The following is a 13,728-nucleotide window of genomic DNA, read 5'->3' as shown; positions in this document are numbered from 1 at the left end:
CACATTTGGTAGTAACTAACTGCTTGGGGTTCCTTCAAATTCTAAGCATCTACGATGGTGCAATGTTTTTTATTCAAGGAACCCATTTCTCTATGGTATAAAAAAGTCTGTGCTGAGAATCTCCCTCACATCTTGCAAGATCCATTCATGTCTGAAAGCATATTAATGTATACATTGAGAAATATCCAGTTTTATATTTTAAGAGCTTAAGTCATAGCAGAGATGACCAGGATTGTCTAATTTTAAGAAAGATCTACATCAGGGGCACCTGGGTGGCTCATTTGGTTAATGGTCTGACTCTTGATTTTGGCTCAGGTCATGATCTCAGGGTCAGGAGATCAAGCCCCACATTGGGCTCTGCAGTCAGCACAGAGTCTGCCTGAGAGTCTTTCCCCTTTTCCCTATGCCCCTCCCCCCACTCATGCTCCCATGCTCTCTCTCTAAAATGAATAAATAAATAAAGTAGAATCTTTTAAAAAAAGTTTGTATCAGATCATTATAGAAACTAAATCTCAACAAGTATGTAAAGACCAATGCTTCTTTTAACTACTTTCTTCACTTTCCTTTCCAATGTCAAGTTAAAATAGTTCATACTATGTTCAGTTCCAACTGAGTTTCAGTTAATGCCAAACACAGTACTATAAAAAGTGTTATAATAGTTATAACTACAGCTATAATAAAATCTCCTACTGGACAGATAACAATGGGCCTAATAATCACCTATTTATTACACAAAAAATGTTCTAGATTCATTTTGCCATGGCAAAAATGTTTTTTAACTTAATTCTCAATATTTATCTTATATATTATGAACAAATAACACAAAAATTTCAGTAGAAAGAAACAGTGAAAATACTGTAACTCCCTGGACTACCTGAGAGTAAAGAAGATAACAGACATGAGAACTGTTAGTTTCCCGCAAGACAATTTCATCTAAGTTGAAGTACAAATACATGTTTACCCACATGTTTTCAGTATTCACGTCCAATAAGTAGACTTAAAAAGAAGATTTAAAAAGTCATGGTTCAACAGACATTTCTGCAAAGAAGACATCCAAAGGGCCAACAGACACATGAAAAAGTGCTCAACATCATTTAGCATCAGGGAAATACAAATCAAAACCACAGTGAGATACCCCCTTCACACCAGTCAGAATGGCTAAAATTTACAAGTCAGGAAATGACAGATGTTGACAAGGATGTGGAGAAAGGTGAACCCTCCTACACTGTTGGTGGGAATGCAAGCTGGTGCAGCCACTCTAGAAAACAGTATGGAGGTTGCTCAAAGTTGAAAATAGAACTACCTTATGACCCAGCAATCACACTACTGAGTATTTACCCTAAAGATACAAATGTAGTGATCCGAAGGGGCACATGCACCACAATGTTTATGGTAGCAACGCCCACAATAGCCAAACTGTGGAAAGAGCCTAGATGTCCATCAACAGATGACTGGATAAAGAAGATGTGGTACATATATACCACAGAATACTATGCAGCCATCAAAAACCCCAAAATCTTGTCATTTACAACGACGTGGATGGAACTGGAGGGTATGATGCTAAGCGAAATAAGTCAATCAGAGAAAGACAATTATCATATGATCTTTCTGATATGAGGAATTTGAGAGACAGGCCGGGGGGGGGGGTCGCGGGGGGGGGGAGGGGAAAGAAATGAAACGAGATGGGACTGGGGAGAGAGACAAACCATAAGAGACTCTTAATCTCAGGAAACAAACTGAGGATTGCTGGGGGGTGGGGAGGGAGGGAGAGGGTGGCTTCATTACGGACACTGGGGAGGGTATGTGCTTTGGTGAGTGCTGTGAATTGTGTAAGGCTGATGATTCACAGACCTATACCCCTGAAGCAAATAATATATGTTAATAAAAAAATATATATTATGGTTCAAGAAGGTCAAATGTCTGCAGTTATTTTACAAGTAATATGTGTGGGGTGCCTGGATGGCTCAGTTGGTTAAAGCCTCTGCCTTCGGCTCAGGTCATAATCCCAGGGTCCTGGAATCGAGCCCCACATTGGGCTCTCTGCTCAGCAGAGAGCCTGCTCCCTCCTCTCTCTGTGCCTGGCTCTCTGCCTGCTTGTGAGCTCTGTCAAGTAAATAAATAAAATCTTTAAAAAAAAAAAAAAAAGTAATATGTAACATCTAAAAGGGAAGAAATGGTAAAATGGAGCACATTCTAAGAAAGTAAACGATGGTGCATCAGAAAACATTTACTGTTCTTAAGAGAGAGGACAGAAACTTTCCAAATATTAAAGGTAATGAGAAAATTTGAGAATAAAAATGTTCTATGAGAGTTGCTTAGGAAAATAGTACTCTGATGGAAAGGCATGTTGTAGAAAGCGTTGGTCTATAATGAGATCTGTTTTGAATTTCAGTTGTACCATTTAGTCCTATGACAATGAGAAATTTTATTAACTATTTTGGAATTCAATTTCCTTCTTCTTCTTTTTTTTTTTTTTCAATTTCCTTCTTTTTTAAAAAAAAAATATTTCTAAGCTTCTTCCACCTTTAAAAATTCTCAGTCACAGAAACGGCACTAATCTAAAATTTTGAGAATTTTGAGAATTTGGTTTCAATTGCTATTCCTAAGTTGATTAAATTTTTTTCATCTAGAAATCTATAACTTTCAGACAAAATCATCCCTAAAGTCCAGTTTCTTCTACTTATAGTCATATTATGAAAAACAGAACTCAGAATGGTCCCTTAGAAATAACAAGCATATAGAACCACTCATTAGCTGGATCTCACTAGTCTAGGTAGTTAAAAAAAAAAAAAAAAAGAAAAATCTAAGAAAAACCTTTTGACTTTTAAGCAGCTCATGGGAGACATCTGCTGCCAAAACTGGGAATTTAGCATGAGTGTGAGCTACAGGAAAAGCAAAGGCAGAATTGAATGTTAACTGGAGAGCAAAGTGCTATCAGGTTAAAAAGGGAAGAAAAACAGTTTTCAAAAAAAGCTCAGCTTCCTCTGTAGCAGAATATATACACCATGCCACTGATATATAGGATATGAAATATAAAATCACCAAGAGGAATTAGTAACTGACAATATAGAAGCAAAACAAAGGAAGAGACCATCATGAGTGGATTATTTACACAAACCAGTAGTTACTAAAGGTACCCCTAGAAAAATAGACTTTCCAAATCAAAATTATCTAGTTCTCTGATAAGAATTAAAACAAAAAACCCTCTCTGGATAGCAATAATACTCCACACACCCTCCCCTCCCCCAACAGCACTCCCATCCTTGGATCTAAACTCCAGAGCAAAATCAGTGAAAGATTAGGGTCATAGTTTGGCTAAAATAATACACCAAAAAATTGACAGGGAGAAAACAGAACTATTCAACTTCTATTTTTACTTATTTTTCCCCTCTTAGGAGAATGATTATTTGGACCAGAAAGGTAAAAAGTAATGTTGTAAAGCTTGATCAAAATGAAAAACAGGTTGGGGCACCCAGGTGGCAGTTGGTTAAGCTGCCGACTCTTGGTTTCGGCTCAGGCTGTGATCTCAGGGTCATGAGATCAAGCCCTGCATCAGGCTCCACCGCCCCCCACCCACCCGCCAACCGCCACAGGCTCTGCTTCAGACTTTCTCTCCCTCTCTGCCCCTTCTGCTTGTGCTTTCTCTCTCTCTCTCAAATAAAGGAATACAATTTAAAAAAAAAATGTAAAACAGGTACAAAGACTGGCTGGCTTAAATGAGTTCAGCTCTGTAAGCTAAATGAATCACCTCCCTGAAAGAGAACATGTGGTTGTAGTTATGGAACCACTGCTGACAAATCTGAGAAAAAATAAGAGAATGGCAAAGGTACAAAAAGACTACAAGTGGCTAAATAGTCTATGTTTAAAAACAGTAAGAGGACTCAAGAAACTAAATGTGGAGTCTACTGCAGATCTTTTAAAAAAATGTGGAACAGCTTAAGGAACATAGGTTTTGTCATACCTTAGAAAAAGAATCAATGATATGACACTTTTTTGGATTACAAAAACAATAATAACCAACTAATCACTTATCTTGTTTTGGAGGTATCAGACTAGTAGATCTGTGTAAATACTGTCTTTAGAATTAGTGAAGGCTCTCTAGTGTCTTTGTGAACAAGGTGAACAAATGAGGTTTAGAGAACAACACAATGAAGGAGCCAATTGGCATGTGGCTGAACAACCTTATTCAACAAAACTGGTGTAAGGAGAAACCTGATTACCATATCATATAGGTCTGTACTTCACTGTTTTATTCAAAATTTTTATCCACAGAGTAAAATATCTTAGAGCCTATCTGGTAACTTCTTGATAAATGGAGTAACTTCCTATCTAAGATGTTACGAAGAAGTTCCTGTAGCCAGTTCACAATGGGTGTTCAATCTTTGTTGAACTGTATTATGACCTTTACAACAAAGTCCACTCCCAGGAATGTGGGAGACAATCTACCACAGAGATTAAAAGGACATGAGTGAGACTCATCTATCTCATCTAACATGTACCTTGGGAACTTATTTTTTTGTATAATTCCATCACAAATGAGCTACAATAAGCAGTGTCCAAATAGAGCTAAAAGAAGTACTTTTAATTTGCCTTTGCTAGATTTTAATATAAAGTATCTTAACCAGAAGAAACAATGGTACTTAAGATTGGAGATAAGCAGACAGTAAGAGCTGCAAGAAGTACTACTGCATCTGCCACCACTGTTAGAGTTACCACTACTGTCATGCACTTAAATAACACTTAGTGCCAGAGGCTGTTCTAAGGACTTTAGGTATTAATTCAGTTACTCATCCAAAAACACACTTCTTTTTTTCCCCCAAGATTTATTTATTTGAGAGAGAGAGAGAGAGAGATAAATAGCACAAGCAGGGGGAAGGGCAGTAGAAGAGGGAGAAGAGGGAGAAGCAGACGCCCTGCTAAGCAGGGAGCCCTCCTACTCAATCCCAGGCACCCCAAAAACACACTTCTTAAATAGGTACTATCGTTACACCCATTTTACAGATGAGAAATTGGAGGTTCAAAAAGGCTAACAAGCCCAAAGTCACTCAGCTTGAAGTGGCAGAGCCAGGATTCAATCCCAGCAAACTGGTTTCAGAGTACGTCCTCTTAATCACAACTGTCCTGTGCCAAGGGCATCTCCAAATCTCAAGTCCAAAATTGTTTTCTTAAATCTGCAAAACTTTCACCCTTCTGCATTGAAACAAAGCTTATTAACTTTTATTCTCATTAAAGAGCTTCAAGAACTCTACAACCCTATGTTGGATACAAGATCCCATTTGAATTACCAATGTGTATGGAAAGAGGAATACTAAACATGCTATTTGGATTTAAAAATTTAAGCAAACACAGGGAATGTTATGAAAAACAAAACAAAACAAAACAAAAAACAAAAACCAGAAATAATAAAGTCATTTCACTACTTTTCCAAATAGGTTCTTGGACTCTCAAGACACACTTGCTTCTTTTTCAGATCAACAATACTAATCTTATTGTTAAATGGTCTTCACTCTAAACCTAGATATATCCCTCAGATATTTAGTTTCTGTTTAGTTACTATTTAAAAAAAAAAGGACTATAAAGAGAACCAGAAGTTAGAAATTGTTACCTGAACAGAATGAACCCAAGGGATTCTACTGCTGCCCTCCGGACATCATCATTGACATCACTTACCTAGGAAAAATTTTAAAGGATGATTACATTATACCATGCATTCTATTACTAGAATAACTGATATGAGAGGCTCACATCATTCAAATGTAAATCAGACCTCATTAATATTAGAATGTCTTCCCTCATCTTGGGAAAAACTCATCTGAAATACCCTATTTCAGAACGTGGAAGCCCTTTAAGCTTGGTGAAGTTTAAGAACCAGGGCTACTTCTAAAGATTATTTCAGCTGCACTATGCCTTTTGCAGACTACACTGAAAATCTAACCATTCCTTCAGTGTTGTTTTCAAAAAACAGTATGTTCTAAATTCAAGCAAAACACAAACATCCACAATTTACAACATACCACATGCTGTACTGATAAAAAATAAATTAATAATAAATACTATGAGAGGTGCGTATCTCTGGGAAGAAGATAGTAATAGTTCTAAACCTTTTCTGCATGGGAAGATGACCTGAGGTTTACCTTCTCCTGGAACCAAGATGGTAGAAACCTACTAAGTTAAGACATATGGACAGTGTCCGTTGCACTACCAGGCAACACTATTGTTCATAAACTCTATCTGGGTTGGGAGGACTAGGAATGGGAAAAGCCTGTTGGAAAACATGGGCATTGGCTTTCCTGTGCAAGGTAGCTCTTGTAATAGGGTATGTTCCCTAGAGATACCTGGAAGCTAAATTCACAGGCTATAAAAAGAAGTGGTTTTTATTGTTCATTAGATTTCCCTCTCCTAGGGTAGCTGCACATACTCACGTGGTCTTGTCCCTTAGAAATGAGGGTGCCCTTTGGAGCTGGTTTTCAGAAGTTGCCCCTGAGTGATTTTAAGGACTTCTATTTGTACTGACATACTGTTTTTCTGTTCTATACTTGGCGCTTAGGTTATAGCTGATTGTGTCCAGTGAGTGAGAATCTGAACCTGACATCACTCGTGCTAGTCATGCAGTGTGGGTGCTGCAGCAGGCTAGACATTTACTGTCCATCTGCAAACTGTCCTTTCTACCTCTACTCGAGGAAGAGTACTTACAGCAACGTGGAGCAGGCGTCGAATAGCTTTGTTGTTACCCGAGCCACAGTAAGCCATGGCTACAGTGTACATTCCAGATCGTCGAAGAATTGGGTCCTAAGAAGAATAATCTACATCAATCAACAAATTGTCATTTCAAACAGTGACTTCTACAGTCTAACTGGCACAGCTACATCCACCAGGAGAGTTGGTTTTAGGTAAGAAATGAGAAGAATGATTTTGGGGTTAGTAATTTTCTAAATGAATGTGGAAATATAAACTCTTAAATAGAGGAGGAATTAACTCTTTTTAATTCCCAACGCTCTATGCAATGTGCCTGTACCGCCTTACACTCACTAGAAGTATCAACTCAAGTCCAATACCAACACTAACTACCTTCTCATACTCAGCTTCCATTTATTAAACAAGTAACAAAGAAGCTTGCTTCTAATTCTACATTGTAACTTGCTTACTTAATTCTTGGGGGCTGAGGGGAGCGGATATGACATCTGAGAGCTGAGCAAAATAATGAGAAGTTTTGTCATTTAACTATTAACAGTGATTCTTTTTACCAGACTATAGAGGACAGCATTAGCTACCACTGACTACCCACCACACACAATACCACTATCCAAATAAAATTAAAAAAGCAATGAAAAAAACTCACCCAGATAAATAAGTATAGAGATTGGCACTGGTTTTTGATGAAAAAACAATGAGGTAAACTTTATATCTTATTAAATGGTTATGAAGTAATTCCAAAAATATTATTTCTAAAAGCAATCAACTTATAAATTTCTCAAGAACTTCTTTGGATCTGCTTATCTGAAAATTACTGATCTGAAGTCTTAATTTAAAATTCTCCAATTAGTCCTATTAACCTGTTCTAATCAGTGCTCTCCTTTCCTACGTTCCATTAGGCTTTATATATATTGCAAGGAGTTTTATCAACATGTGTAGCTAAGTGTTCTGATGGGAACAGAGATAATTTCTAATGAAAGTGCTTCTCTAAATGCTGGTGATAAACAGGGTGTGATGACCTACAGGGAGAAAAGGATAAACAACGTATCTTCTCACCTTATCCCGGCACAGAGATTCAATGAGAGCATCAGCTTCCTCCATCCTCCCATACATTACTAATGCTATGCCAACTGCAAGACCGCGCAGAATCTTCTCATGTTGAGTTTCCTGTGCATAACCGACCATGTCCTCAATAGCCTGGGCATTTTTAGAGCCCAACATAACCAAACCTAGGGCCAGGCCAGCTGCTTCACCTAGTGAGTAAAAAGTAAACATTAAAAAATAAAAATTATGTATCTAAAATCAATGAAAGTTAGCTTACTGGAAGTGGCACTTATTATCATCACATATCAAAACAACCATTAGTTCTGGTAGCATTTTTTTCAAACGATTGGATAAAAAGCACATCCACGTATTTATAGCTATTTTCCTTTTAAATCTTGATAGATTACCTCATCAAATCCTACAACGATTTCAAAGGAGACATAATGACATTATTCTACATTATCACCATGCAGTATGGATAGCTCTGAGACTCAAGTATCAAGTAGGTCACTCTAATAAATTTCTATTTGCAAAAGTCAGTTATATAGACAGATACACAGGATATGTCATTTTTAAAATCTATGTATCACAAAACCTATTTTTATGAATTTGACAAACAGGGCAAAATCCACTCCCTTCTACAAGTAATCTATTAGATTTTTAAGAGGCTACAAAATATAAATAGAAAATAAATAAAGTTACATTAGTTAATCCTAGTTTCTTATCTCTGGAAAGAATCACTTACCTGTCACAGCATCATCTTGATAAAGGTTTGTTTTTAGCAAATCATACACATCCTGGCGCGCAGTTCCCATGGCAGCCAAACCAAGGCCCAGACTGCCACCATGTCGAACAATCTAGGGAAAAAGCATGGGCTCTGTTGATTCAGAACACTGTACTTAAAAGTCCAAGCTTTTATTCTGATTTAAAAATATATTGATATTAAACACGCAGAGCAGTTGACCTAGTGAGAATGAGCAAAGTATCTGCGAACCAGATAGCCAGTGGTAACCTTGGCAATTTCAGTTTCAAAAGAATGATGCTTGCTGATACAAAATAATAATAAGTTGAGAAATGAATGAAAGTACGAAAGTGGAGGGAGAAGGTACAGCTCTTTTTCAGTAAGTTTACATGAGAAGGGGAGAAATATGATAACTAAGAGGGAGAAGCAGGGGACAAAGAAAGATTTTTTTTTTTTAGGATAGGTGAGACCTAAATATACTTACGGGCTGAGGGGAAGGAGCCTGAAGAGAGGAGAAAAGAGTATCTAACAGACCATCGTTGTAAGGAAGTGGGAAAGAATGGGGTCGAGGGCAAAAGTAGGTCTTTATTTCAAGAGGGACACTTTAGCAGGCATGTTGTCATTTTTGAGTGCACAGTCTCCATTTATAGGTGACAACACACAATCTTGCTAGGAAAATACTCCTCTCTCATTGGTTAGTCTTGGTGGAATTGCCATTTAATAAGCACCCCCTTCCCCTACCCAAACTGTGGGACTGTGACCCAAAACAGACTACTCAGATGCTCTTTCACTAAAATTTTAATCTTTCCTTAGTGAAGTGACCCAAAACCATTTCAAATTCATTCATCTGACAGTAGGGCCCTAGAGAGATGATTCATTAGTTCCTGTTATCTAGATCCCTAAAACTGTCCTGGCTCTTAACTTTTGCAAGAATTGGTTTATCTGCTTTTCCTTTAATTATAAAAGCTACTTCCTATAAACTCCTTGTTTGAAGTTAATCAGTGGAAGTTTCTATTGCTGGCAACCACAGGAGCTTTGTCTGATAAGAAAAGCTGTATCTGAGACCAGAGGAAATGAGGCAAAGATATAAATAAATGTACATAGTATTTGTGGATGAGGAGCTTATTAGGTAAGACAGATGATCCTACTGGCCTCAATCTTTTCACTAAAATCAAAGGACAAAGTTGTCTGGCTTACTTACCTACTCTCCTAATAGCCTTCTAAAGAAGAGTCTACTCTAACATAAAAGCTAAAGTCTAAAATCAAAATCCTATTTCAAGGTTCTGTAAAGTAAGAACAAGTTGCTTAGTAAGTTTTTCCAGAAGAATTACATTTAAAAAATATAGAATAGCAAATAATCAAGAATTCTGGTTCCTGAGAGAGTTATGTACTTCTTTGGGACTTAGTTTCCTATAAAATAACAAAATTAGACTAAATGATTACTAAGGTCACTTACAGTTATAACATTCCAAGACTCTTAAGTGTGGAACTACAATACATATTTTACAAATATATGGTACTTTATTCTGCTTGTCACATACAAGGTTTAAAGGACTGAGAAGCACAATTTTAGATTAGAGAGAAAGAAAGAAAATAACCTTAAAAAAAATAATTCCTTAAGAATAGTTCTATTTTTGGAATTTCAAAATCCTACAAAATTTCTATTCACTAAAATAATTTGGCAAGTATGTTTTCCTGGACTCTTTTTTTTTTTTTTTTTTAAGATTTTATTTATTCATTTTACAGACAGAGATCACAAGTAGGCAGAGAGGCAGGCAGAGAGAGAGGAGGAAGCAGGCTCCCTGGTGAGCAGAGAGGCTGACGTGGGGCTCGATCCCAGGACCCTGGGACCATGACCTGAGCCGAAGGCAGCGGCTTTAACCCACTGAGCCACCCAGGCGCCCCCTTTTTTTTTTTTTTTTTTTAAAGATTTTATTTCCTGGACTCTTAAGTAACAGAAATTAGTTTTTCAATCAAATACTTACATCATTGCTGGCATTCTTAAGCTGGTTAAGCAGATAGTCAATTATATCACCACCATGATTGGCATGAATGAGACCTAATGCATAGAGACCTCCACCTTCCTGATAGGCTGATCCTGGAGAGGTGTCCTTGGGAAGATAGGTTGCCATTAACTGTAATGCTTCTTTCTCATGACCCTGTAAATTTGAACCACAACAAAAGTGTAAGAGAAAGTGAGAGTAAAAAATATGTATTTTCTATGACTATTGTCTTCATTCTAGAAAATTCACTTTCTAAAAGAGGAGGAAATGGGTGTCTCCTCTAAATAACTTTGTAACTCAAATGAGATGAGAATTTTAAAAGACCCAATCACATCTTTGTTAGAAACAAGTGCTTTAATTTTTTCCTTTCTTTTATAACATTTCTCCAAATTAATCTTAGACTATGCAAATAACTTATTTCAATTCATCCTTTGAGAAATGTCATCTTCATAGGAAAAGGATTTCCACCTTCTACTAAAAACAAACACATAGGGGAATGCCTGGGTGGCTCAGTCCGTTAAGCATCTGCCTTCAGCTCAGATCATGATCCAGGGACCTGGGATCAAGTTCTACATCAGGCTTTTTGCTCAGCAGGGAGCCTGCATCTCCCTCTGCCTGCTATTCCCCCTGCTTGTGTGTGCTCTCTCTCTGACAAATAAATAAACAAAATATTTTAAAAAACTAAAAACTAGAAACAAAACATAGGTATTTTAATTTATTTACTTTATTCTTTCCTATAAGAAGACTAATCCGATTTAACAAAATGTACTTGTGAATGATTTACAGTAAACTTTTATTTTTTTGACTCCAGAAATATTGCTTCTGTTCATACTGATCAGTATATTTTACCTTATGAATTACACCCAGACTGGCTGTAGCTGTAAATTTTGCCCAGTTAGTGGCCCTGGCCAACCATTCCAAGTTATCTCTGTAAGAAAAGAAAATTCAGCAATACTATTGAAATGAATTCCATAAAGCTTTTTTTATAACACTAAAGTCAAAGCATTAAAATTTTACCTTGAACTATTTTAAATCATTTTACTTCATGGAGTTCAAGTTACTGCTGATTCTATTTTACCTCCTAAGTACTTAGTATTCTGAAGACTTTAAAAAATGCATATGTAATTTCATTATGAACAAAAGCAGAATTATATTAATATATTTCATGCAAAAGCCTATAATTTAAGCTCACTAATAAAGGTAACTGATTTTAACTTAAAACAAGCAGACATACGCAATAAAAAATGTATAGGGGAGCCTGGATGGCTCAGTCAGTTGAGTGTCCGACTCCTGATTTTGTCCCAGGTCATGATCTCAGGGTTGTGGGATTCAGCCCTGCACTGGGCTCTGTGCTCAAGAGAGAGTCTGTTAGGTATTCCCTTTCTCTCCCTATCTCCTCTTGCCCCACTTGTGCACATGGCACACGCACTCTTTCTCTTTAAAATAATAAGTAAACACATCTCTGGAAAAAAAAATGTATAAAATAACAAAAATAGAATTTAAAATTCAGGACAGGGGTGCCTGGGTGGCTCAGTGGGTTAAAACCTCTGCCTTCAGCTCCTGGTCATGATCCCAGGGTCCTGGGATGGAGCCCCATCGGGGGGTCTCTGCTCAGCAGGGAGCCTGCTTCCCCCTCTCTTTTCCTGCCTGCCTCTCGGCCTACTTGTGAGCTCTGTCTGTCAAATAAATAAATAAAATCTTTTTAAATAAATAAATAAATAAATAAAATAAAATTCAGGACAAGTAGGCAAGGGAAGCTCTGCACATCCATGTAACAATGTCAACAGTTTCTATTAAAGATGAGTATAAACCCAAGTGGAAACCTTCCAGTATATTTACCTAAGAAACTGGTCACTGGTAGTCCCACAGTGCATAAAAGAGTTTGCTATAACAGTTGCTGTATGACACACAGAATTCCGTACTGCATCCTACAAAAACAAATAGGTTTTTATCATGACAAAGTATGGAGACATATAATCAGAGACCCTGTTTTGTGAAGAAAATATTAATAAACTGAACTGATATTTAAACCATGAATCTTGGATGTTTCTATATAAAGATTAAATAGGTAGTTTATAAAAACAAACAAGTCAGAGTCTTATCTGTGGTCTTAACTTGAGATCAGTATATTTTAGGCAGAAATTTAGGTAGTAGATTTTCTGTTTTTGAATAGTTTAATTTGCCATTTCTCTTCAGCATCTTTTCTATAGGTCTCCAAGGTATCAGGGTAACCTGAAGAACAGTGCTCCACCTCTCCTCGCTCTGCACTTATGACAGTCACCAAAGTGATTTTATTTTTAATAAAACTATATTATAAAGAGTAGCTTCAAATAATTGTTAGAAAAACACATTGTGTAATTCTGTGTCCATTTGCCATTTGTAAGTATGATTTCATGTTTTAAGCAAACAACGATGTAATGAAATAATATACAGCTACAAATAATACACAGCTACAAAAGAAAAGGGCACTGGGTAGTTAAGGCAGAAGGCAGGAAAATGAAGATTTTTCATACTATAAATCGTTTCATATTAAAACATTTTTTGAACCAGATAAATATATTACTTGGTCAAAGATTAAAATTATTATTAGTAATTGTTAGGATCAATATCTCAACAAAGGTTATAAAAATATCAAGGTAAGAACCTCTGCACTCAAGGAATTTGCAGTTCAATGGGAAAAAGACACATAAACAAACTATATTAATGTTCTGACCGTGCCATCTGTCCAAGTGCTACATATATGTATTAAAATAAAAAGGTAGCTAAAAAAATGAAAATAAAACAAACACCACTAAACTTCCCAAGGAAGGTGAACACAAAAACAGGAGCTCAACAGATATTAATTCCCTCTCTTTTCAACAAATTCAAGGGTTTCTCCCTTCGTTATATTTTTTAAAAGTTATTTTCTTGATCAAAATAAAATGCAACAAAGTATTCAATAAGAAATAAGTAATTAGGAGGCGCCTGGGTGGCAAAGTGGGTTAAAGCCTCTGCCTTCTGCTCGGGTCATGATCCCAGGGTCCTGGGATCGAGCCCCGCATCAGGCTCTCTGCTTGGCAGGGAGCTTGCTTCCCTTCCTCTCTCTCTGTGTGTGCCTCTCTGACCACTTGTGATCTCTATCAAATAAATAAACAAAATCTTAAAACTAAAATCTAAAACAAAAAAAAACTTAAAAAAATTGATCACATTTTTAAAAAAAGAAATAAGTAATTTAAAAAATTGTATTAATATTCAACAAAGAAATAA

The 13,728-nt window shown here is 36.7% G+C and overlaps 1 protein-coding gene across 1 annotated transcript in view; it reads right to left on the bottom strand.

The window, feature by feature from the left end:
* Positions 1 to 13,728, bottom strand: part of PSMD1 (proteasome 26S subunit, non-ATPase 1) — a 95,546-nt gene that overhangs the window by 61,030 nt on the left and 20,788 nt on the right. The window contains exons 10-16 of the mRNA XM_047721303.1: positions 12,322 to 12,410; positions 11,332 to 11,410; positions 10,465 to 10,638; positions 8,483 to 8,594; positions 7,750 to 7,946; positions 6,694 to 6,789; positions 5,606 to 5,670 (exon numbers count right to left, since the gene is read on the bottom strand). Coding sequence (XP_047577259.1) covers positions 5,606 to 5,670; positions 6,694 to 6,789; positions 7,750 to 7,946; positions 8,483 to 8,594; positions 10,465 to 10,638; positions 11,332 to 11,410; positions 12,322 to 12,410 — 812 coding nt within the window. The remainder of the gene's footprint in view (positions 1 to 5,605; positions 5,671 to 6,693; positions 6,790 to 7,749; positions 7,947 to 8,482; positions 8,595 to 10,464; positions 10,639 to 11,331; positions 11,411 to 12,321; positions 12,411 to 13,728) is intronic.

The sequence above is a fragment of the Lutra lutra genome, chromosome 3, assembly GCF_902655055.1.
Source record: "Lutra lutra chromosome 3, mLutLut1.2, whole genome shotgun sequence".
NCBI classification, from domain to species: Eukaryota; Metazoa; Chordata; class Mammalia; order Carnivora; family Mustelidae; genus Lutra; species Lutra lutra.
Note: the sequence above shows the minus strand (reverse complement) of the source record. Positions and strands in the feature narration are given on the sequence as shown.